Source organism: Cydia amplana, chromosome 1, assembly GCF_948474715.1.
Source record: "Cydia amplana chromosome 1, ilCydAmpl1.1, whole genome shotgun sequence".
Lineage (NCBI taxonomy): Eukaryota > Metazoa > Arthropoda > Insecta > Lepidoptera > Tortricidae > Cydia > Cydia amplana.
Window position 1 is genome coordinate 24,659,833 of NC_086069.1, and position 26,848 is coordinate 24,686,680.

The 26,848-nt window shown below is 37.3% G+C and overlaps 1 protein-coding gene across 1 annotated transcript in view; it reads left to right on the forward strand.

The window, feature by feature from the left end:
• The window catches only part of LOC134651252 (microtubule-associated protein futsch), a 182,712-nt gene that overhangs the window by 37,990 nt on the left and 117,874 nt on the right, over window positions 1-26,848 (forward strand). The window contains exons 2-3 of the mRNA XM_063506324.1: window positions 7,378-9,713; window positions 12,119-12,252. Of these exons, the coding sequence (XP_063362394.1) occupies window positions 7,378-9,713; window positions 12,119-12,252 (2,470 nt within the window). The remainder of the gene's footprint in view (window positions 1-7,377; window positions 9,714-12,118; window positions 12,253-26,848) is intronic.

Genomic DNA, 26,848 nt, shown 5'->3' on the forward strand with positions numbered 1-26,848 from the left:
CTTGAGAGGTTGGCTTGAGACCTTGTTTACAAAAGGATATTTTAATGACCTTAAGACTGATGATCTCAAGGTTACCTTGAAAGGGTTGCTTGCACTTATACCTTCTAGGGATCGCTGGCGAAGTACCGGATCCAGTAGAGTTGGAGGGAGTGCCTGTTCAAAATACCCAGTTGGAGCGAGTGCGTGCACCGGGCTCCGTGACAACCTTATCGTGAAGGGCTAACTTCTACGGTCGTTGCGCCTACAAGGGCAGTGGTGTCCTAGCCTAGGCAGCTCCGCACATGCATGAGACGGGTCCCATGTTAGCCTCTCACGAGTTGTACGCATTTTTGTGCGTGCATGCGAGGGAGTCTTACATCCTACAACGGAGAAGCCAATTGTGAGTTTGTTCCAAGTCTTTGCTTTTAAAACGACACAAATAGTCATTGTTACGTTAAGCGGTCAGTATGAACGCACCGCTCAATGGAAGGTTTGGGTTAGCTGCATGGGTATACATGCTAGAAACTTATCAAAATCTAATAAATCCTTCAAAGTTATATGACGTTATTCACAAGAAAATAATTTATGTTAGATGGTGTTACAAAAAAGGGGGTGGTTTATCTACCTGCCGCTAGATGTCACGCTCATCGCAATATTTTATTATTTTGCATAATTAATTAATTGGTATTTATATCCTCTTGGTGTCATATGCACGTGAATTAAGCCTTTTGTGTATTTCAAGCAAGTGCTGAGCATACTTGCATATCCTAACACCTCTCATACCACGGATTATTTGGTACCTAGCCTGGTCATGCTTTCTTACATTTGGTTCAGTCGGCTTAAGCCCTTACTCCAATTCGACTGAAATAGAACTAAATATCTTGGTGTAAGTTGACAATAACGAAATAGACCGTTTCAACGGAACTCGAGTCGAATTATTCAAAAGGACCAAGGCTTGTATATCGGCTGAGCGTAAAAGGTGCTTGTTCAATTCGCAGAATATTGAACTGGTGGAGGCTACATCCACCTGGTGAAGACCCAGCTTGCTGCGACTGCGTTGGCTGTGGCAGACTTCAGTGGCTGCACTGATGACAGTGACCTGCGGGGCGCTGGTCGGGTCAGGTGATGGCCGAGCTAAAAGGCGGCATCGTCAAACAGCGGTCTTGACATCACTACGAGAACCGGCAACACTGGGAGCAGCATTATGACGTCTGTCATCTAGAGATCGGTTTTTTTGCGCGTGATCGGCGTCGCGTATTACCTAAGTCCAAAACTCTGATTATTATTGTGATTCCCTAATAAATATTGTTTAAAATGGTGCTCTGGTGTTTTTACCCTTACAGTATGTACAACTGTAACTCGCTCTAATTTCTTCGCTAACGGCTAGGTTTGTCTGACTCTCAATGTGGATGTGCCCTAAGCCTAACACCATACGCGCGTAACGCGTAAACACACTTAAATAATATCAGCAATAGTATACTTTCAAATAAAGTGATATATCGGTCCTATTGCGTATAGTGTTAACGATACGTCCGTTTCGAAATTAACACCAATCAATCGCACTGCCGTTGCGCTTCGTTGACGTTGATAGTTAAACAGAGACGAGAAAGTATAAAGACTGCTAACCTCCATACCAAAGTAACCTTCCCGTAAAACTGAGAGATCTATTTTCGATGATGAGATTTTCGAAAAAAGTAATTCCGTATTCACCTTCTTTTCACAAAAATAAATAGTTCAGGTTTATACGTATATTCATTTTTAAAAATCAAATTTTGTAAACTGAAATCTGGCGCTGGACACCCTATATTTACCTGAAGGTAATACATATATGTGCCCTGCATACGTGAGAATTATGTATGTGAACATTGTGAACAATTTTCATCAATCTAAGATTTCCTAAGTTACGATATGGGTCTTCGTATGTTGCAATGTTGCCTTGAAGCCAATTTTCCTAGCTTATCGTTATCTTCGTCTATGCCAACTTGCCAAGGCCGAATATGCCGGCGCGAGAAGATATTTACGATAGCGGAGCCTACGGAATAAATTAAAATTTTAACAAAATCTACGCACGTTCAGATTTTAGCGCCAGCGATGACAGTATGAGTTGTACCTTTAACTTAAAAAAAATATCAAAGAGGGAAAATGTTTTTGATATGAAGGTTCGATTTGATTGATGCTTAAATAGTGATTATTTTACCTTATTTTCTCACATGTATGGAAAAAGCACTACATATGCCTCGGCAGGAATAACAATTCAAAAATCTTGTGGTGTGTTTTCTTCTGTAGTGTACAAAGTGCATGACCTTAACTTCATACCCTCCATTAGCGTTATGCATTATCCCACTCACCTTGGTAGTCAATTTTAAAGGGCTTGGTTTAAAAAATCTAGATTAGATTTTAGAAGAGTGTAAACTGTAAACTAACACCAATTAAACTACGAAATTATATAGACCGTTGTTCTGTACCCTCCTAATAGCCGTAACAGCTCTAAAACGTAACATGTGCCTTTGTGCATGGTTTGTGTGGCGTACGTTTTAGAAAACGGTGTCGCTGCTTAATGTGCGCACGCACCACCCGTGACCGCTCCTTGAACCGTGGTGAGCGGCTTCGTACTATACTATACCAAACTAATCACGAAGCTCTACATAGGCTCATTTTTAAATTTCACGAAAAAAATTAAATTCACCGCTTCGGCTAAGAGTGACATGTTAAAATGATTGGACCGGGGATCCAAAGGGTCGCAAGTTCTTCAATATAAAATTAAAAACAAAATGGAAAATTTATTTAATAAGCCATAATAGATTATTTTCTGTTTTCTATACAGAGGGGCTACCGAGAAAAAGGAATTTCGCAAATTGCGGGGATCTTTCTGTTTTACTTAGAATGTATTTAGAATGACAGAGAAAAATGCCCGTTTCTATTATCTGGGAGAGGACACTGACTTATGTTCTGTAACACAGGTCTTTTACTAGCTCAGAAGTCAGGGACTTCAACATATATCTGTTCTTGTTTTTGTCAGTAAACATATTTTATTTTATTATTATTTTTTATTTCTAGTCTTGCCCTTGCGTTTCGTTCGCACGATTGGCATATTTGGCATCTTAGCTAGGCCCCCAGTGCTCATTTCTTTAATTGAATTTCAAACGAAATTACTATTTTCCCCTTTACCGCAAACCTCAGTCCTATTAAAGGTATTAACTGGTTTTCATAATCGTGAAAGAATACACTTCCTTTATTCATTTCCTTAAGATCGACAATAAGTATTGCAATTATTTCTTAATTTACACGATATTCACGAATAAATAGCCATTTAAAATGGCGTTGTAAATAATCGTAACACGAAACTACACTTAAATATGTTAATAAAGTATAATAAGCAGAGATAGCGTGAGAAATAAAGAAAAGGTTTTTATTTAAGCGCAACAAAGTTACAACGATATGTACCTGACAGAAAAATAACAATTATTATGGTAATTGATAGTATATCATCACGCAAATACATATATCGAAATATCGAAGCCTGCACGTAGGTACAATGACTTGTATTACCTATTATTATATCATTCATTCTAATATTTCTAATAATATGTGCAAGGATTTCACATAAATGAGTACTAAAGTGCCGACATTAGTTTTGTTATAAATTTTTTTGTAATATTAATGTTACTAATAGGTATAAACTAGGAAAAAAACAACACGTGTTTTTAATGATTAGAGAATGGATTATGAACTAATCTACCGCAAAATTGTGTGGAAATAAACTTGTTAGGATTTTTTGATAACTTCTCTCGGCAATTGAACGTACTCGAGAAAAATAAGCAGTTTAAATAATACCTACTTTAATTCTTGTTATTTCGTGTAAAGTTCAAGCTCGGCTTTAAACACAGTGGCGTAATTCGATATCTAATTATCGATATGTCGAAGGTGACATGTCATTTGACACGATAGCGGCCATTTCTTTTATGTTTTATGTGTAACACTTATCACTTGTTAAACACGAATTTACTTGTAAAGTCAAGGTATATCTGGTTTCTTATTTATAAGTTAAATATTTACATTTCTCTGGCACGGAGCTTTGATTGGTATCTTGGCACTGAGGTTTGCTTAATATTTAATTCATATTGCTTGTATAATACGAACGAGTAAGTAGGTGTAATATGACGTCCAGATGTCGCCGTACATACACTTTTTGCGATACAGACTTCGGCGCCCTGTACGGCTACCATCAGTTTGGCACTGACATAAACGCCGTCGAGAACGTAATTTACTTTCTATACATCTCGCTCGTACTCGCATATTAGTGCAAACGAGATGTATAGAAAGTAAATTACGTTCTCGATAGCGTAAATGTCAGTTTTGGCACTGTCAGTGATTCATGGTACGGGCGGTACGGGCTCTGTTTGACGCTCACGCTGTTCTAAAGAATAGATGAGGCTTTTGCTATAACGAATCTGCCAAAAACTAAAAACAAGTTGATTTTGATTAAAACAGGGGCCAGAAATATAGATCTACTGGTGTGTCGTGTAAACAAGTATAGATAGACACCTATACTGAAAGAACGACCTTACATAAAATTCAGTTTTAACATTTCGTTTTAAGATCTTGACTTGTTGGGAAATAAATCTCTAAAATAAAACAAGCTAAAGTAACGACATTATTACCTACTGACCAGCACGAGCATTGAGTTATGCGGTCTATAGTTATCCAGTTATAGCCTTCTATAATTGTGTGCAATTATCTTTTGGTTCCTTACCGCCTGCAAAATATAGTTACAAGCAGTACGATGACTTATACATAAATACGTTTTATAGAAGAAACGATTGAATTTCTTTGCTATAGTTACAAATTCAAATTGTGTAGGGTGCAGGTAACCACATGAAATTGTATCCCTTAACCTCAGAACAAATCAGATTATTAAGGCAATAGGGATGAAGGCGTTTCGCGAGTGAAGTGCGACTGTCGCCCTTTGACTACAATTTCTGACTTTTGTGTTACTTTAATGCAATGGGTCCCATATAGACATTTGATCCTAAAAACAAATCCGATCGATTGATACCATAAATGAAAATTAGTCATGTAGCCTATAGTACCAACTTTTCGAAATACCAAATATAATCACTTGGGGTAAGGTAAGGGATTTTATTTGTAAGAAAACCAAACGCATTCCATAGTTTTCAATCAGCGGCTGTAGTTATCGTAAACGATAGGATGTGCTCCCAGTATACAAATTCAGTTCCAGAACAGGGAATTCCCGGTTCTCGCCATACAAATTCAGTCTCGGGAGCATTGCCTAGACTGGACGCACTAATCAATGTGATAACGATATGATTGCCAGAGAGCAAACGTCACTTTTTGCAACTTTTTTTCCCTGTCATAATCGCGTCGATAACGTGACTATTATATCCGTAAGGTATGGTGTCAAAAAACTGTCTGTAATATTTCTCCTGAGCCGCCAGTTCGCCATCCATATAAGAGGTTTAGCCATACATAATGCATTGAGCGGAGTGGCAAGCGATGTATGACGACACACTGGTCACGCTGGCTGCGTGCCTGCATTCAAAGCCTCTATAACTACATTTGTACGTTGATGCTGTATATTATTGTTTAACTTCACATGTCAGAGTATAGCCATAGGTTTCTAAAGGCACAGTATTAATATCATCACGCAATCAATGCCATTGCCGGGAAAATAGTGGCGATGGGTAGATTTGTAAAATCAAATTCTGACGTCATTTCGGTGGATTAAATACTTTTTGGTATGTTTGTCAATTTACTCATACTTAATAAAGAGTTACGAAAGGTCTTTCGATCCTAAAGTTAATGACCACTGAAGCTATCCTTTTACCCTCCCATCAGTCCCATCCCAGGGGATAAACGTTTGAATTAGTATGACAATCGTGCCAAGCTGCTATAAGTATAGGATATAATTATTTACCCCGCTATAAACCCAAACATTTAAAACGTGATAAGACCAAACATTATCAAACGTAGATTTCTGGAGATATACACGACCCTGATTGCTAATAATTATAGCATATTATTATGCTTATGCTATTCACGTTTGTGAATAGGCTACATGACAATTTTTTTTTAGGTATCAATCGATCGGGTTTGTTTTTAGGATCAAATGTCTATATGGGACCCAGTGCATTAAAGTAACACAAAAGTCAGAAATTGTAGTCAAAGGCCGATAGTCGCACTTCACTCGCGAAACGCCCTAAATAAAAGGATAAAGGAACGTGACGTCAAGGTCTCTGGGAGCCCATCTTGTATTATGGACAAAACAAGGAGGAGTTTTGGCCGAAGGGTGTCAAGTTTCGGCGGTTCCGCGGCCGGTTCCCTGACACTGCGGGGTTGCGTAATGCATCGCAATCATAATGTGTTTTTTAGTGTTTCGTTATATTTTTATAATATGTATGCTAGTTTTAAGGTATTTATGTATGGGCCACTAGTTGCCTGAAATAAACGATTTCATTCATTTCATTCATTCAAAACAAGAAAATTGCGTTTTTGTTTTTGTCGGTGAAATATTGCGTTTATGTATAGGTATAGTTGCTATACAATATTTTTTTGGATGAAATGTAAGGAATCGAATGGTACCCTTACTTTTATCGTTTTTTGAAGTTAAAAAAAACTTAAATTTTGAAACTTTCAGGTCCTGTATTTTTATAATTTTTCAATATATTATTTTAATATCCACATTATTGTGATAAATTGCTCGTTTGTTATAAAATTCAACATGTGTCATCATCCCTATTATAGTAATGACATCATACTATAATGGTAGTGATTACACTACGATGATGTATCTACAGAATACGGTTTTAATTAAATTATTATTTCGCTATGTAGTTATCTTATTCATTACAGTAACCAGTTTTTATGTGTCCAAAACCTTGCATTGTTTAAGACTTCTTCTTCATTACGGACAAGTCTTGTGAAAAATAAGACTGCAATAAAAACGTCCTATCTACTGCATTTTAGTTATTAATAAAAAAATCTGGAGAGAAACTTGCCCAGGTCGATCTGGTCCCAAATTAAGCAAAGGTCAAACTGGGTTATTCCCACTAGTTACCAGTGGTAAAAGGTGGGAAAAAGATTCCCAGTAGTTACCACAGGTAACAACTTGGTTGATAACTAGTGGGAATAACCCGTCAAACTATGTATACTAAGCTACGAATAACGAAATTAAGGCAGTAGGTGCCCATTGAGGCTTGTACGACGGATTAGTTGCTCGATTATGTGTTTAATGATTAGTAATCTTCATGCTGGTTGTACCTTGCATCAATTAAATTTACAATTTTGTATTCTATGGTAATAAAAAGATTAAAATCTGATGGAACGATTTAAATATGGACAAGGAAAAACACTTCATTCATATTCAGTTGTTTGTTGCAGATCCCCATCGATAGAAATGGCAAGCTGCGCATCCGAGGCATCTACTCCATGAAGAGTATTGATGTCATCAATCCCTCCAAGGACAAACAAGCCGACACAGCAGACAAGGCCAAAAACATCGATGCGGGGACTAAAGCGGACAACAAAGAACTATTCTGTAGTAACTACCTGAACCTAGTTCCAAAAATGAGCTTAAGCTTAGATAAAGGACTGGAGAAAAACCCCCGAATATTAGATTTAAGGGAAAAGTTGAACGAAATAACTAAAAAGCAGGACAGAAACGTGGACAAAGAAACTAAAGGACTGATTAATGGTATCACCCAACTAGTTGATGAAAAGGAACAAGACGAATCTGGCCCTTACAGCCTCTTGTTCGACCTTCAACCATCTACGTTCAAGGAAAGTATTGAAAAAGATCTGCTGCATACGCAAAGCTTAAAGAACTCGACTGTTTCTATTAACAAAAGTGCCGAAAGGCTTCCCAACGTTATAAATTTCGACGAAAAACCGATGAGAGAATTCGAGTACTCATGCGAAAATCAAATTACCATCCCTGTTACGAAAACGTTTAATACTCACTCAAGGTCTGACCTCTGTCTGCAACTCAAATCGCAGATAAACCCTCGAATATATGATACGAACTTGAGTCCCAATGATAATTCACTTAATAGGACTAATGAAGAAAACTCACTCGATGATAGTTTGGGAATCCTTACTCCAGATCAGATGGATGATATTTGCTACCTAGAAAATGCCTTTTCTCCAACTGTGGAAGGACTTCCGATATTCTGTGATAACAATGAAAGTAAAGTGTCGCCTGATTGTAGTGATACTCCATCAACTGATAAGACTGACAGCAATTCAGCAGTTTCGACGATACAAAATGATGAGTTTGAAAGAAATGACTGCACTGCTCCCATATCAAGAAACATACAGTCGGTAAATTCCGAGAAATTATCGAAATCTTGTGATAATTTATCTGCTCAAAACACTAACTGCTTAACGACTAAAATCAATAACTCAGTGACAAGCATGGTTAAAGAAAGTAAAACGGAACAAATAGATACTGCCAAAGACGAGTTAATCCCAAATGTGATAGATGATGAGTTCATGCCTTCTATTCACAGCAGTATTTTAGAGCCAGTCAGTTCTATAGCTGAGACAACAGTAAACCTAGAACTACCATTAGACTGTAAACTCGAAAACCGTCTGGTAGTTCAAAGGATAGAACAAACACCGTCACCTGAAGATTTGCCTCTAGACAACTCTGACATTAACGGCGAAATTAGTTATAACTCCCAATTCTCTAACTCAACATTGCATGAATCACAGACGTATTCTGACAACAAGAACGACTACCAGAAATCAATGGAAACATCAAAAGTCTCCAATAGCTTTATTACCAGTATAACTAGTATAACGAGCTTGGACGGTTATCAAGGCGACGGGGAAATGTCGAGGCCAGTCAGCAGAACTGCGGATCATTCTATAGAACCCCGTGAAGATGTTATAGAAATGGAATGGCAAAATGTTCCAGTCACCAGGCGGCCAGATCCTATGACCGATTCAGACTTCTTTACTGAAAGTGATGCAGATGGCCTCGACGATCACATGCACCGGGGAGATAGAAAGGCACAAGTGATAGACGGAGCTCTATATGGTGGGAAAAATAGCAACGGTAACCCGCCTCTGATGGTGAACAGGAATGATGATTCATGCATGGAGTCAAGTGGTGTTTACACAGATTTCGAGAATCATCGTCAGTCACCTGTGTTTTTAAATGTCATCGACGACATGTCTCCCGAGGGCTCGACACCATCAACACATTCTGAATTAAGTCAAAAGAACATTAATTCAGGAGATATCGATATTTATTGCACTCCTAAGGAGTGTACGAAACAAGACTCATTTAAAAACCCGACTGTAGAGGAAGATAAGACTCCTAAGAACTCGAGCAAGCGTAATTCTCTGAACAGCGAGAAAGATGTTAGATCGAACGCTAAAAGCAAGGACGAAAAGAGGAGCTTTACACTTAAGAAGTACAAAATGCCTAAACGTGACGTGCCAAGCAAATTAAAAACAATGTTAGCCAATCGGAATACGGACGCCGACAACAGTGTCCAAAGTAGCCCGAAGACTGTGAAAAAGATGGATCGACGAGAAAGCCTAACCAAGAAGAATTCTTTGGACATAAAGACGGATTACAAGATGAAATCTTTCAAAGACATTAAGTCGAAGGTGGACTGTTCTTTCTCCTTGCAAAGATCTCAAACTGCTTGCAGTGTTAGTAGGATGTTGAGCTCCAAGTCTACAAACACGAACATTAAGCCAAAGAGGTAATTATTATTTAATATTCTTTAATATTTACATATTTGTATCCATCTGACTGCGCTGCTAAAGGGGCCCACTGATTACCAGTCCGCCGGACGATATCGGCCTGTCAGTTGTTCGGAACTGTCAACTTTTTGTTCTAACCACAGACTTGTCATTTTCGCGCTCGCGCTTGACAGACAGCTGAAGTGTGCGAAAGGGAAGCCATCACGTATATGCACAACCCATGAGTGCGAAAGAGTCAGACTACCAATGAGAAAACGTGACCACTTTTGAGTTTGATGACGGCCGCAGACGGCCAAGAGCGTATCACGGTAATTTTTAAATTGAAAAATATACACGGATTAGAACGAAAAGTATTAAATAAAGTAATTCAGTGAAGATGGTGTCTTGTAGTGTGCCGGATTTCAGTGTCACAGGGCCAAATAATCCAAGCAAATACTCATTTCAGAGGATTTATGATATTCCGAGCGAAATTTTCTTAACGATATTTTGTCAAATTAACAGCGTAAAAAGTGTAAGAAGCCGGTTTATACAGTTCATTATAAGTTTTTCTTCCTTTGTGTGCTAATATTTTATCATATTAGTCTATAATTTAAAATATTTTGTGTAAAAACATAACCTGTTACTTTACGTTAGGGCTTGACAAAATGTTCATATGACAGTATCGATAACTTGTCGGTATATTAATAACTAAGTATGTAATTATTTCTTCACAAGACATCATTAAGATATTAGCTTTTATAACCGACTTCAAATAATAACGATTGTTATACCTTTTTGATGGTGCTCATGTTTAGCGGTAAATTTAAACTTCACTTTCCAATATAGTAAGAGTTACATTAAGATAAGTCTGCAACGATTTTGATAGCACACGCAGTGCAAGTGTTCTTTATACGTCATAATGTCGTAGAATCTTAACGTTTAAAATAACACATTTGAAAAAGTAGTCGATAAAGCAATCAAACACCGACAGATTATTAATATGTTGTAACATGACATCACTATTTTTGATCTCACATAGACAATTTACGCACACACTTGCATTTCATTTTTGGTCGCACTTTTGAAGATTGACAGTTGTTCTATTACATTTTATTTCTATGGTTCTAACTGACAGGCCGATATCGTCCGGCAGACTGGTAATCAGTGGGCCCCTTAATAGTTAAATATTATGTACTTATTTCTATGTTTCTCTATATAAATAATTCATTCTAAAGTATAATAATATATGTTAGAAGGATTCGTTTACAACTCAATGAAACATAATATGACACAATAATTTAATTCCGTAATAAGCTTTGTAAACTAATCTTTACGCTAATGCTCACATAAGCATTAACTAGGTACGTAAACCTGATATATCTGCCTTACCTTGCTATGTGATCATGTTTTTCATATTTAACATCACGTTAAATACGAAACTAAACATAGTTCATTCGATTCAAAAACGTAATGTGTCACACTATACGACTTAAATTAGGTTTAGAAGAGGTGCAAATAAATGCGTTTGTTTTTATAGTGTTTCAAGTATTGTGTTGCAATCAAACTCAAATGTTTTAGTCGTCAAAACAAACTTGCTGTTGACGGGTATCAATTCAATGGTTTTTCAACGGTTATTGAAATTTCAACTTTGTTCATTTGAAATAAGTTTTCCTATTAAAAAATTAAGTTTGAGTAGGTTCTATACCATAAAACAGTGTGTAGTTATATTGATTAGCCTTGAAGTGTTCATTAAATAAAATAACTTACGACCACAATAACTAGAATAGGTAATTCGTAAATATATATTTTTTAAATTACTTATTATTTGAATTATTGCTGGCGTGCTATGCCCATCAGGCAGATTTGTAGCATTTTGGTTAGATTATGCAACAAACTTTACATGCATTTTTGTAATTTTTTAACGATTACATAACTGTTCCTTGAAAGTAGATCAAATTATAAATACTATAAGTCGACCAGGACATGTTTACTTTTAAAGTTGTAGACAGAAAGAAGTGATACTATCACAACATGCAACATAGCGTTCAAGATCATGGTAAGGTTGCCTCGATCGAAACCTTGTTCCACAAGATCGCACCTTATGTGTCGATTTTCCTCTACAGTAAATTATATTGCCTATTTATTGCAGTTTGCCACCCAGACATTTAGAACAATCTGTCACAACTGTTGGCAATAAATGCTTGCGTTCAAACCAAACACTCATAATTCAGATATTGAAAATTTTAATATTGTATTTCAATTTGCAATACATAACTATTTCCTCGTACAAGTTTACCCTCTCATAGCTCTTACAAGTAAAGATAGAAAAGTCAATAAATTATGACCTCCTAGCCTAGTCGGTACTGTAATGATCCTGCCTATGTTACATCATAAGATAGCTCACTAGACCACTTATTTTTCACAGCCGCCACATGCGTATGCGCATGGAGCTCGGCTCGGCCGCCGGCAGCGGCAAGAGCAGCCTCCACAGCTCGCAGAGCGACCTCAGCGCCAGCACGCCGCTGGGGAAACACCCGGCCAGCCGCTTCCCACTGCTCAGTGAGTACTGTCTAAAATATTCCTTTGTCCGCCAAAGACGTCAATTGACGCGCACGGTTACAGCCCAACATCAATCTTCGTGCATTCCGATAAGGTTCACGATGACGCGCCGCGCACGGTAGGCGTATCGTTCAAAAGGTTAATAGGGGCATGTCACGGGTCTGTCCTAATCATCTATCTATAAGGGAAGTTTTTCGCGTATGTCGATATTTTATTGTGAGCAGTTTAATCACAGACAACGAAAATGTTACCCACAAAATTCACTAAATTCCCGATTGTTCAAATAGAACACGCTGGAAACAAATTGGTGGAATGTTCCTTTATGTCAATTATTCCCGTGGTAATTAGCTATTACTATGCTTAGAATATACATACTAAGAATATCCATGAGCTAATTCCGCTTTCTGCTTAGTGTAAGTAGTACGTTTATATGCTCGATTTTGTAAATATTACTACACATTTTGTGGGAACATTCCAAAGCGCCTGCGGTTTTATTTCTCTTGCGCTGTGCTTTGGAGAAAGAACTACTCCGTAGGCGCTTAAGTTGTATTTTAAGTCAAATAAATCGCGATATACTTTTCTGTTTAACTTTTTAACCTCCGGCGTATAAAAGGGGTAGTTTAACGAGTGTTTTAAAAACCTTCAGGTGTGGAATCATAGCTCCGAATACTCCAAAACGAAAACCGTTTTGAGTGCAGTTTTCGTTAAACAATAGGGAATGCGATATACTTACGATGGTTCTTGCATAGGTATTAATTCACTAGATGGCGCTTTTAAAATGTTGTTAGTGATTTTTTAAAATTCAAAGAGTCATTTTTCTTTTCGTGTCGAGGTTCCTTTTTTATACGATGGAGGCTATATACTTCTGCCAGTCTGCAGCTTGAATCTTGTTTAGTAAGGCTCAAGTGAAGGCAGAGTGTCTAACAATACGCTATAAAACTATAACCTTGCACTGACTTGGCTCGATTGTGTCGTAATTAAAATAGATTAACTGTTAAGTTTAGTTTAAATGTTCCGAGCTGTCCTGAACTTAAAAGTTTATGTAAGACTAGGTAAATTTCTAGAAACAATACAACATGGGATAATTTAATTTAATGTTAGTTTGTAATTTAAATTGCCTGCTGCTTTTTTAATAGCAATATGCTTTGAAGAATATTGCTAATGCATATCCAACAGGCGTTCAGCTGCTGGAGTTGAATCGTGGCAGTATGTTTATGAATTACTTACATCACTACTTTCAATAAGAGGTAAACAGTAATTCACGTCACATCATATTATAACGCGTTTTCAACTTATTTATGAGGAAAAATAAATAGGGAATAGGGACCTACCAAATGCAGGAAATAATCGGAATACTCGGATAATATTATAATATTATTGTATAGAAAACATTTAAATACTGATACCAGTAATGATTGCTGCCTGTATTTAAACAGCGAATACTATTTGGACGATTCTAACGAACCCAAAACTAATATTAAAAGTTGTAAGACTATTCAGTACTAGCTTTTGCCCGCGACTTCGTCTGCGTGGAGTTAGTAATTTGGGCAGCTTATTTTTATCGAATCTGCTTTTTATTGATTTCTTATACAAATTTCCACCCCCCTTCTAGGGTGATTTCTGGGATAAAAACTACCCTATGTCCTTTCCCGGGACTCAAACTATCTCTATACCAAATTTCAACTAAATCGGTTCAGCGGTTTAAGCGTGAAGAGGTAACAGACAGACAGACAGACACACTTTCGCATTTATAATATTAGTATGGATTTGCGAGGACGACTCACTTTCTTATAACATGAAAATACTTATTTTAAAACCTGACTAATAAAAGTATTGTTACATAGGTAGGTACCCATCTTTGAAGAAAAGTAATCAGACAGCCATCCTGCGGCAGTCGGGCATGATTGACCGCTTTCGAGTTCCGTTGCGGAAAACCGTCCTCAGCGCTAATCAATCCTCTCCAGTCCCTAGCATCCTCAAATCAGCTGTGCTATCTCAAGCACGAATCGATGCGGAAGGTCAACTGGCAGACAAGTCGCACCGCATGGCGACTGGCATGCCATTTCCTCTCGCCTCGCCAGTCGCCGACCAGCCGCCGGCGCGCGCCGCCGCCCGCCGCGCTTGTGACGTTTCTAAGAAAAATCAATGGATCCCTTCCCCAAATAGGTTAACTGCATACCGCATTTTCTCAATGAAAATGTGTCATATGTTAGTGAAGTGGCTATAGTCCGCGCGCGTATCGGTTCTTTCATGTTCTCTTGTGTGGTGTCATAATTTAAATTTCGGGCGAATTTTCAAAGGTTTTTGAATTAACTGATAGCGCATACGTTTTAGGGTGTTTTTGGTTTGTATGAACGCCGGTTACTTTAAAAGATGGTCGAGTTTGCCGGTCTCCTTTTGGTAGCAAGTGCGGCAACTGGTCAAACAGTTAAGGTTCAGTATTTTGTTGGTTTTATCGGATGCCATTGGAAGGTAAACACGCAGACGCCTACGTCTAGCTAGGCCTGCACTTGTCTAGCGGACTGGTTTTTAGCGTTTTCCTAACAATAGTCACTATTGTTGGTAACTTTCTTTTCAGACGTGCTGCGATACGTAAGGTTTATCTCATACAAATCTCTCACATTCGGGATTTCCAAGATTTAACGCGAGTAATTAAGTTTGTTGTATGTATTTTGTTATGAAATGCCTTAAAAACTGGTTGTACATTTTCAAACTAATTTTGAGTTTTACGTATTAAATAATAATTTTAAATTTAATAACCTAGGTAACATAGCTACCGAACTAGGGTAAAAAAATAATTTGCATACCACGCTTTAAATAGATTTAATGCACAGCACAATCTAGTTTTTAGATTTTTATCTTGAAACTTTACTTTAATACTTTGTTTTAACGATGATTCGCGGATCTTATTTCATTGTGATAAAGTTTACAATTGTTTACTTTAATTGTTTGTCTTAAAACTATCTGACGTAAGTCAGGTGCATATAATTATAATCGACTCTTTAATTACTTACTTACAAGTTGGAAGGAACACGTAGGTACACCTGGAATGTCGTCAGCTGTATATTGTTTTGAAGATACAAAAACGCACCTGTAAATAGGTAAACATCATTACGGATGTTTTTCAATTGGATTTCGAGTATTGTAAAGTAAACCATGCGTAATAACTGTGACAACACATAGGTATGTTAATACAAAAATATCAAACATCTAAAATACAATCTACGGCAGCTCTGATTCCTAGTCGCTGCCACATGTGTGGATCGTGATCAGCAATTGCTTTCCATTCGGTCATGTTTTTTGACATATCTTATAGGGAGGCTGCCTGTTAGGCTATACATATACATTAACGTTTCATTATAATGTGTGTCGTGGACGTGGTGTTCAAATATCGTGGGATAAAACCTCGGGTGTCCTGTGTTTAGTAGAAAAATCGTTCTCGACGCAGACTATAGACGTTCAAGGAAGATTTAACACTAAAAATTTAAATTCATGACACTAACATAATGTAGTTTGTTACACCAATCCATACAGGATAATTATTTAGGTACCTACCGTACATCCACACGGAAACAGAAATGTGTCTTCTCAAATTTTAACTGTTGTCCAATATCATTTAAAATAATCTGACACCTCAAAAATGGCACCCTGTAGTGTTCTCGATTTTATGCTCTAATCTAAGGCCATTAATTATCAGTGCATGTAATTAAAGTGTCATTCAATAGAACTTGCTAACTATGTAAACAAAAGTTACTAGTAAATTGATATTCAGTGTCAATTTTAGTATGGCGGTTTGTTTACATAGTTAGCAAGTTTTATTGAATGACACTTTAATAACAACCAATTCAATTCGAATTTAATTAAACATCAATCTGATTGTTAGTGCATCATTGCGCTCTTGACATATTTTGATTTTTGTTACGCTACTGCAATGAACAGGGGGATAAAAAACCCCATGGTAGATGTATAGCAAAATTGATCACGCTAATCTATAGACGAAGACAACTTAACTCGCGGCTAGCCCGATAATTCGCGGTTACTCTAATAAGTTAATAACACTTATATAAACCCATGTAACGTGGATCTAATTACTGGTCAAAGAAAATAATACACCAAAATAGAAAGTGCATAATGCATGCCAGTTTCTTGTGCAACAGAGTGTACGGCAATTAAAACGTGCAACGCTGTGGACCCTCATTTACCACATCACGATTAATGTGGTGGCTGGAGGTATTTGACTTTGTACAATCTGTCTTGAGTAGTGTTGTACAGTCGCGATCAGATAGATCGGAGCGGCCAAGGAGCTCACCAATAGGTATCTGAACACGCCTCTATTGTTAAGGCGCTAGAGTGCATGTCTAGATATTTTTGAGCACCTCGGCCGGTCTAATATATCTGATGCGACTATAAGTTAGATACAGAATCTTACAATTTCAAATATTTTATTCTACAACGAGCGAGGAGCGAGGCAAACCATTTCCAATAAGTACAAAATGAACACACCTAGCGGGTACTTGGCAAGGAATGTGTTAGATCATCGCTGTCGCTGATCTCTCTCTTTCTCTCCAAGAAATAGTACTTCAAATCTTCATTCAAGAAAAAGTAAAATTTAAAATAACTGAGAACATACAAAGCATCTTCTTTTCTGCGTTAAGTCCGCGTTATGTCAAACTTGTACAAGAGCAATACAATTTAAACTTCTTGCATTTGTTTTATAAGTATAACCTCCATAACAATGTTAGTGACCGCTGCTGTAACCGTTGTTCATTTGGACACCTCTTCACACCTCTTCAATTTCAATACATTCTATTTTCGAGGTACCAAAACATGTTACAAGATGATAACTTATGCCAATGATACAAGCGAGATAGTCGACTGGAAATACATATTTGTTCTGCAATAAAAATTTGCGAAAATTCACACCGTTCTGTTTAAATTTGCGAATACAGCAGCCTTTTAACATAAACTAGGTGTCATTTGTGTACAATTGACGCCAAAAATATGCATTTTAAGCCTAAAGATAATGGTAATAAGGTGCAAAGCTAAAACATCTTCAATATTGACTTAAACAAATCACTTAGCACTTTTCAAGGAATTGAAATATTGTGAAACAGAAGATCAATGAATATCATTTCAAAAACAACATAAGTAACGTGACGATTGTACTGATTTGTTCCATTGTCTCATTACTTCAGTCATTAGATACTTAGTTGCGTCTACGCGAGACTAATGTTTTAGTAGGTAGCTGTAAGGTCAGCAGGATCGTGATATGACTGATATGACAGAGTAACCGTGGTATATTTTATGAGTGATTTAAATTGCTATTTTGTTTAATTCTTAGTCCTGAAAATCTATATTTTTACAAGCAAATTTTGGAGTACATGTGAAAATCATCGATAATGGGTATCCGTATAGGAACCCCCTTCCTGTCATTCAATATTGTCCCCTACTATTCGATGTATGATACCGAACTTGTCATTGCAAATGCCAGGCAAAGTTAGCTTATTGTAGTAGTGGCTATTGTTTTGACATTTCGAAAAAATAAGCTGAATGACTTGTCAGTGAATATCCCTGTTGGTTACGTTACCTATACTTCCGGAAATAAATACTGACGGTTATCTTCCAATTACTGTCGGAACCCTAAGGGCACTGAACTCAAAATCAATTAACGAATCCAATAACGAGTTTGTTGCGAATCAAATTGCAAGCTTCAATACGAGAAGGGCGTAAGTATGAGGGTATCATTGACGGATAAGTCTTGCTTCCGTTATGGTGGTGAGTTACGGTGCACTTTCACCATGGTACACGCGAACATGCGATAGTGTTCGATTTGAGGAACGGGCGTGTATTGCGTGATTAGTATTGTCCGATCAAAACCGAAGGTTCCGTTCGGCCGAAACCAAACCTCCGGCGGGAACATGAATTTTATGCTGAAATCTGCCGACACCGAATCTTCGGCCGGACACTACTGATTTTTTTTCGGCGCGGCCGCAATGTTCAGCAGTTTTTTGCCGAAACCGACCCTTCGGCCGAAACGTGATTTTTATTCCGAAACCGCAACTGATACTTGATTAGTATCGTGTTGATGGTTTTTTTTGCATGAGTTAGGGCTTAAATTAATTCAAGTGCCAGACACAGTGGCTAGTTTTATTACTATAATATCGGAATACCATCCTTGTTTTAAAATTCTAAATATAAATGTATGCAAGGATTTAGACTTGCGAAACCCAATCGAACCGGATTCTAGGTCTGGAATCTAAAGCTATTTCCGTATTTTAGTACCGCCGACCGGACGAAGTAGTCCTATGCCATTAAACCAGCAATTCTTGTATATAAGCTGTTAATAGAAACTGTTTTAAAGCCAGTAAATTTAAATTAACATGACTTTTATTGCCATGATTAAATAGTGTTTTATTATTTTATGCTAATTATTAGAGACTAAAGAAATAAATTATTTTCATAGGCCAGTACAGCTTTCCATAAATAAGATAGATTCACGTTATGGTTGTTATTATCCTTAATATTTAGTAATTGGTTAGGTAACGAGAACAGGGAGAAATACTAGAACTAGCTAGAACCCCGTTCACAAATGTTTGCACAAATTCCACAATCTATTCTGAACTTTTGAGTAACTTTTTTTTCTAGCCCGTTATAGTGTCCCCTGGGCAAAGGCATCTCCCCTTGATCTCCACAACTCCCGTTGTTGTGCTTTTTCTGGCCTGTTACTGATGAAGGCGTCCAGGGGCCCATTTCTCAAACGGTATTAGACTAATATTATTAGTCCACGAACTGTCAAATCGTATGGGTTGCCATGACAACACACTAATAATATTAGACTAATATCGTTCGAGAAATGGGCCCTAAGTCGTCCCGCCATCTCCGTCTGGGCCTGCCACGTCCGCGCTTATTTTGCGGCATCCACTTGGTAGCTATACTAGCCCACCTATCCGGATGCATGCGGCAGATGCATCCGGACAGATGCACTAAGGGTTCTAAATTCAAAACCAAAATAACTGCTTCTGGGTCTCTGGGGTCTGGGTCTCTTAAAATGTAGACTGTCACAGGAGTGTTCTAATTCAAATTGGTAAAGTCCGCATTGTCCAGGCATGGTCCAGCTAGACGGAGCGCCGCAGTCACCTCACGGTTTATTCTCGGCGGGTTTGTTTGACGCGGTGATGCGTTGACCCCGCGCTAGCGCATTCTCTATACTCGCATAGCTTACAGAGAGCTTTACTCACCTGAAAGCTCGCAAAAAACCCTCAGAGCTATACTGTGACCGACGCTGACAGAATCATTTTTGTCCTAAAGGCGTATCGTAGTGTCGCATTTTATGGGAAGACATCAATGCTTTAACATCCCCGTAAATTGTGACGCTGCAGACACAGTGTACGGCGTTGGCCTAAATAGTAAAAGCCTTGTGTTTGATTGAAGCAAAGTTTTGAATGGTTTGACTTTTTTAGAATCCCAAAAAAATAAATTTCTTTATCGCCCCTGCCAAACCATGAACAAAACGCAAAAATTTATACGCTTTGATAGACGTTTTAGGTACTTACAGTGAACTGCAAAATTGCATGGAGAAATTATGAATTAATTCATTGATAAAGTCGCCATGCACTTTTGCGGTTGATGGTATTCTACATTAAATACGATATTAAGCGCTGCGATCTGGCCACCTGATAGATGTAAATCATACGTATAAAACGATCACCTGTAGTCGCCAGGCGATGACAATGACATCCCATCGCCTCCTACGCAACCGTGCTATAACCGTGCTTTTAGCTTAGGTTATATACACTCGCGACCCTTTTATGAAGGTGGACTTGGGTTCAAATTCTAAAGAAAGGAAAGATATTAAATTTGTGTCATTCATTCATACCTCAAATAAATTGCTACCAACTTCCCTGTGTTCAATTGGGATACAACTTAAAACTTTTTATGCAAAACGATTTGGATTCAGGATTATCGATTTATTAATTAAACACATTTAAATATTTTTGAGAGATTTCTATTATTCCATATTGTCTTTAGATTAAACTTTATTATTTAATCAATATCAACATTATCTTTATTACATTATTGCCAATCACGAACATAAAAGCAATGTATGCGAAGACTAAAAACATTTAACTTGGTTCGTTCGGTTTGTATCACAAATATCAAGATGTACGTAAAGATAACATTTGATTTCTATTGTCAGGTGATAAGCGAGATAATGTTTTTTTCACGTGGTGGTGTAGTCTAGTCATCGAGGACAATGGATTAAGCGTGTGTTTATAGTAGATATTGAAACTTATGAAACTTTGAAAATTTCCCATTACCTATATGTCTTGGATAAAGTTGCCATAGCTTTTCTTCAGGGGTCTGGATAAGTAAAATAATAGTACAGTCAAATATTATGGGTAAAGTACCAAAAAGTTGACACAGTAAAGTTTGGCAAATACTTATCGGACATAAAATCTTCCTTTGATTGGCATGGTTTGAAATATTGTTGCCCCAGTTTAGAATGTTTGTTTTGTTAAATCTAATTCCGGCGATATTTATTGGCCGCTCTATTACAAATGTTACAACAGCTCAACTGGCTCAACAGGCACTATTGACCAACGCCGGTAACGGCGGTAACGTCTCCAGTCAGGAACAATCCTTGGTGACTGGATTATCGTTAGGTTAAAAACACGATGTCGTAGTTTAGAACATCAGTCGAGATATCGACATAAAAATGTTATAGGCGCTATTTACCAACGCCGGTAAAATATAGCCTCCAGTCAGAAAAAATCCTTGCTGACTGGACTACGGTAGAAACACGAAAGTGTAGTTTAGAACGCTTGTCTCACGACGATTCTAATTCGGGAGATATCGCTAACTCCGTTACGACTCGAAAAGGCTATTGACAAATACTGGTACCTTGTACGGTTATCTTTAGTATCATTTATGTAAATAATGTTTATCATGACAAGTTTATATAAAAATATAATTTATTTATTTATTATTCGGAGAACCAACAGCTATCAATTGTACAATAGTTATATATGTAAATAACAGAAAGCCATTTATTGGTGGGAACCAATATATTTATTTCAAATTTTGTACATTTTTACAAAGATTTTGATGATTTCCATAATGAAGACGAGACTTTCACATTTATGGAAAAGTGTTAAATAAATGAGATATGGAAAAGAAATATAAATCTCCAAACATCTGCGCCTGTATGATATAATTTTCTATACCTATTTAATATAATTCAGGTCACAAAATTGTTCAAGCATTTCTAACACTTGGCAGAATCCATCATATAACATTCGAATTAATTTACACAAAACTACGAATGGTTGTTTTGACAGAGTACTTCAAAGATTAATCCACTTTGCCTCCACCAACTCTGTCCCAATTCCAATGTAATAAAATTGTATATTTATTGCAATATTAATACATTTACTGTGTTCCGATGTTAACATAACACGAATCGGTTGAACGTTTGACCTACTTTAGAAGTTTTGTGTGCACCCTGAATTGAATCGATGTTTGAATGTAATTTCTTTTCTATTAATGTGCATGTGAACTCTACTCATGATGATCATCTCTCCTAGCCGTTTTCGGCCACAGCGACTGCCATCTAATACCCTGAGAGCGTCGCTGATGCGCTCTCAGTTGACTGACATAGCCAATCTTTGCAGCAAATGTACGGCCACACTCGCTGCAGGTCAGCACCCCTCCGACGTAATTATATGTGATGGCCACAGGTGGTCTGGCCTTTAGCTCTACTATAAACTAAAGATAACGGAATTACAGAATTATGGACACGACAAAGTGTTACCACTTACCTAAAACTGTGTAAGTGGGAACACATTCAAATTTGAATACACTTATAGGTCGATGTCAACACGCTTGTCGTCCGTTTGACCTACATGCTTTCAATGTTTGTCTGCACCCTGAAAAGCATGACAGACGTGACACATCAAAAACTACATTGTGTGAGGTAATAGTTTCGGTTCTAACACGGTTCTAATGTTTGCCCTAGATTACGTTCTAGGTTTTTAGGGCTTCGGAATAGGGTTACGGAGTAAAGTATCGAGTGAGTGTGCAATTAGTTGCTAGGTTAATATAGAATTTAGTGGATATTTACTTAGATAAGAAACTATTATAATTAACGTGGTTGTAAATTGTACCTATAAAATATTACGGAAATTAAAATGGGCAGTAAAAAATTAGTGTACCTGTTAATGTATAAGAGGTATTTATTATATCGTTTTTAAAACAGCTAGTAGGTAAAAAATTGTATAGGTATTGAAAGGCTTTGAAATGGTCATTTAATTACTTCAGTAATTAGTAATTTAAATTAGTTTTATACTTAGTTATCACTTATCAGGCATTATGAATGTATGTTAGTTACTAGATTAATAAGTTTGTTAGTTTATTTTACGTAGTTTAAAGTTTATGATCATACTATTGGATTTTTTCCTTGTATATAAAGAATATACTAGATAAATTAACCTCTTATTTGTTTTTGTGTAATTTTTGGTCATCTTTTTTGCATATTTTCCGAGAACGTTTTTTTCTGCTGTAAGCACAACCGAGGTTTCGGCCCACGATTTTTGATCACCACACACATATTGAAAGGTTAACAGTAATATATGTACCTTATCCAGTGCGTTTGTTGCGATAGTTCCCATCCCACGGGTTTGTTTAACCGTCGCGGGAGTTTCTACGAACGTGGGCCCGACGCACACATCACAAACGCAAACGTAAAAGGTCACATGTGTGCACTCATATCATACAAATCATGCCCTTTCGGTTTTAACGAATAATTCTTTCAAAACAAAATCTCATTGAGCTCTGCAAAGGAAATACAATCTTGTAGGTTCTGTCTAAAATTCAAATTTGCAAAACATAATGAAAAGAAAGATGTGAGAATTGTAGTTTATAAAGTGAGTGTTTCGTTATGATGTGGTTTACAATGTTATGTTTACGACTGTATGCCAGATGCATCAAATATATATTTGCTGTATTTTACGTTTGTAAATATGCTTTTTAATAAGTTTAACAACTTCTCTAAGATACTGATCTGCTGCTGCCGTTGGAATGTTTCCTATATGTATTGCTAATTTTTCGACATGCAAATTTTCGGAAATTTTTCAAATATTCATGGGGAATAATTTTTCCAATGCGAAAATGGAAACCTTTCTATTTTGTGAAATTTCCAAATACTTTCAAATTTCCATAATCTTACACATGATCAGTACCTATTACTGTACAACAAGTTTAGAGTGGCAAATGATTATTAGTACCTATAGACGGTGCCGCTTAAAAACAGGTGGTCCGAATCGGTCACCAGTCACCACTGTGGTTATAAAAAAAGTGTCTGAAAGTATCGTTTGAAGTGATAAATAAATTAAATAATTGTATGAGTCAGCTCTACTTTAAATCGATCTGTCGCGGTTTTCGGTCCACTGGTTTTCTTGATTTTGTTTTTCGTTTACTTGATTATGTAGGCCATAAGTCACAACTATTTTTATAGCGTCGAGGTTCATTTATTTGGTGGTATTCCCACAGGTATAAGCTTATTTTGGTTCAACCTGGATAATTGGATATCACACCTTTTGACCTCGTGAAGTGAAGTTTAAAAACCTTTTATAACTTTTTAAAATCAGTGTGTCATGACGTTAGTGTAAGGCCTGAGTGGACGCTCGAGTTGGGCGTGCAGCGGGGCGAGGCATGCGGCGTGCATGTTAAACAAATGCAAACGTATAGTAGCGGCCTTAGTGCACGCTGCTCAAATCCCTTGGGAGCTCGACGCCACGCTGCACGCCCAGCCGAACGCTCCGCTTCGAGCGTCCACTCAGCCCTTAGACTTAAACGGATCCAGTTCCAGTTCTCACCTCAATAATGCACTGCAGAATCAAGACATAATCGACAAGATCGAATCGGAAAGTGTAGCAACACCTAATTAGGGTAAGAGAGCATTCACTGTTGGTCGCCAGTTATAGGTAGTAAGTAATACAAACCAGTACTTTAACTGTATCCTTTACAAATGAACCTTTTGTGAACTTGGTAACTTTTGTGACCTATCTATTTACCTATTACTCGAATCTCACGTAGTCGCACCTGTCAGGCGCATATCACTGTCTCTCACACCCGTTTGTTGCGAAAATCTACCGCGTTATGCTTTTCTTCCTATCAAATAACACCAACTTCTTGCGACTTATTAAAGTTTTAGTTTTTTTTCTCATCTAGGTAGCAAATATTATTTCGTTTCTTGACTTTTTTCTGTAGGCCAAGATGCCAATGTTGTTCAAGATCGTGCTCTTGAACAGTGGATACGACAATCGGTTCTGTTACTTCCGTTACAATACTGTTTTTCCATTTTCATTGTGTTCGGCCGCAATCGACACCGCACCGGTTAGTCTCCCACCAATAAGAAATAAACGGCATCCAGTCACCTGACATAATGCCCGTAGCGTATGTAAGTATATTCGATCACCTGGATTTGAAATTGAACTCTATCTTGTTAGTAACAAAGTTGCTTGTGATAGTTGTGATATAGGATAGAATTTAACGTAACGTTGTCCGATTACTTACGTATTTATACAAATAAAGCTGATAATACGATCGAGTATCGCCAACACAGGTATATATATATATAGTTGACGAATCTGCCGATCGCTTGAACAATTTATATAGCGAAACGGTGCAATATTTTGACAGACATACTGACTAATCCTGAACCTTAATACTTCAACCAAATAAAATCTAGATAAACGGCGATTTTAGTGTTAAAGAATAGCATATTAAAACGAGAATGTCAGCTGAACTAACAATAATGCCAGTTGACCCCTGCGTTGTGGTTTTGACTGCAAACCGGTCGGCGCACCGCAGGTGAATCCACGTACAAACCGGCTCCGAAGCATTGTTACACTGTAACTAGTCAAAAGTAGCTATTCTGACGGAATGTTCAAAATAATCTGCACAAGTCACAAGTTCTTCCTATCGACTTTTTAACTCTTGGTTGTTGTTATCGTGTGTATTGATTTTATTAACCCCTTTTAGGTACACGACTGCGTAAAAAATAGCGTACTTAACGAGTTCAGGGCTCTGTTTATGACTGTGAGTGTAACCTACTCTTTTTGTATGATGTTTTACATGCTTAATAGTCAGAAAATATTTATAACCATGTCTCTCCACGACAGTATGTAAAAGTAGTGCAATTAATTACTCAATCCTCATAAAATAATGCTAATAAAAACATAACGTGCATAGATAACGAAGGAAAGTTCGCTAACAACAGGTACCTAGCTAATTACAATGCACTATCGTCTACTAGACGTGACTAATTCCAGCTTTAAAACGAAGCAAAAACATGACAGTTAGATTACTCTCTCACCACATTATCTTTGCCGTCACAAAAGGTGCCACCATGCTAAATCAGTTTCTATTTTATAACGCGTAAAGCGTTAATTGATATAGTTTTTGTTTACCAACAGCAGGTGCATAATCCTGTGTATAATAGATGAGAATGCACCGCGACGTACGTTAGCAAAAAGCTAGTAGGTGTAGTTCCAATCGCTCAGCACGGCTAGGCTAATTATTAAACTCTGGCGAAGTTATACAAGATGTTCAAATCAAATGGAACACTGACGGATAAACCATAAAGAGTTAGCAAAAGTTGTTCTAATTTGGACACAAAAAAAAAACTAAGTAGGTAATAGGTACCTAATAGAGAAAAGCTATTTGGATGACAATGTTCTGACTATCGTCGTTAGATACAGTAGTTAGCGTTCTCCATTACAAGTATGTACATATATTTGTTACATCCGTAACAAATATACATACTCTAGAAAAGAGAACTAACAATGAGGTCACAAATTATAGTGGATTTCTTGAGCCTTTATCTCGCCTGCTTTTGGTGAGCAATGGGAACCCGGCCCATCGGCAATTACTTCACTTTCGCAACGATGCTAATACTTTCCTCCAGTCCCACGATCACCTTATATAGTACTATAACGTATCATTACTGCCAATAAAAAAAGAAACTTAAACTCTTTAAAACAAGGTGTAAAATCGGTTCATTGTCGACCGCTGAAAGTTTCTCAGACTTAAGAAACCTGATAAGCTCATTAGCGCGTTAATGATGTTACGCGTCTTTCTAATGGGATTCCCTGACAATCTTATAAGCAATTACGATTGTCACCACCAAATAAATACCGATAGGGAGTATACAGAGAGAGAGAGAGAACTCGTCACTTTGCCATCTTTTGTAAATGATCGTACCTAAATTTGCTATTATGGGTGAAATATACGCATTTAGATTTAATACTTTACGCATAATTATGACTCATATATATCATATATATTATGATATCTTTAAGAGAACTCCATTTTAGCTCCATAGCATGCTTTTTGATATTTACAACATTACAGATTATTATTGTCTATTTTTTTAACATCCAGTCACCCAACATGACTTTTGATTTAGCACCATCCTCAAGTCATCTATTTACAGTTTTACAGCCTTTTGTGCATGCCTGCCGCATGATATTTCAGACAATACGAGTAACATACGTAATGGGAAAGCCACATTTCTCACCTCAAAGGCGGTACACCT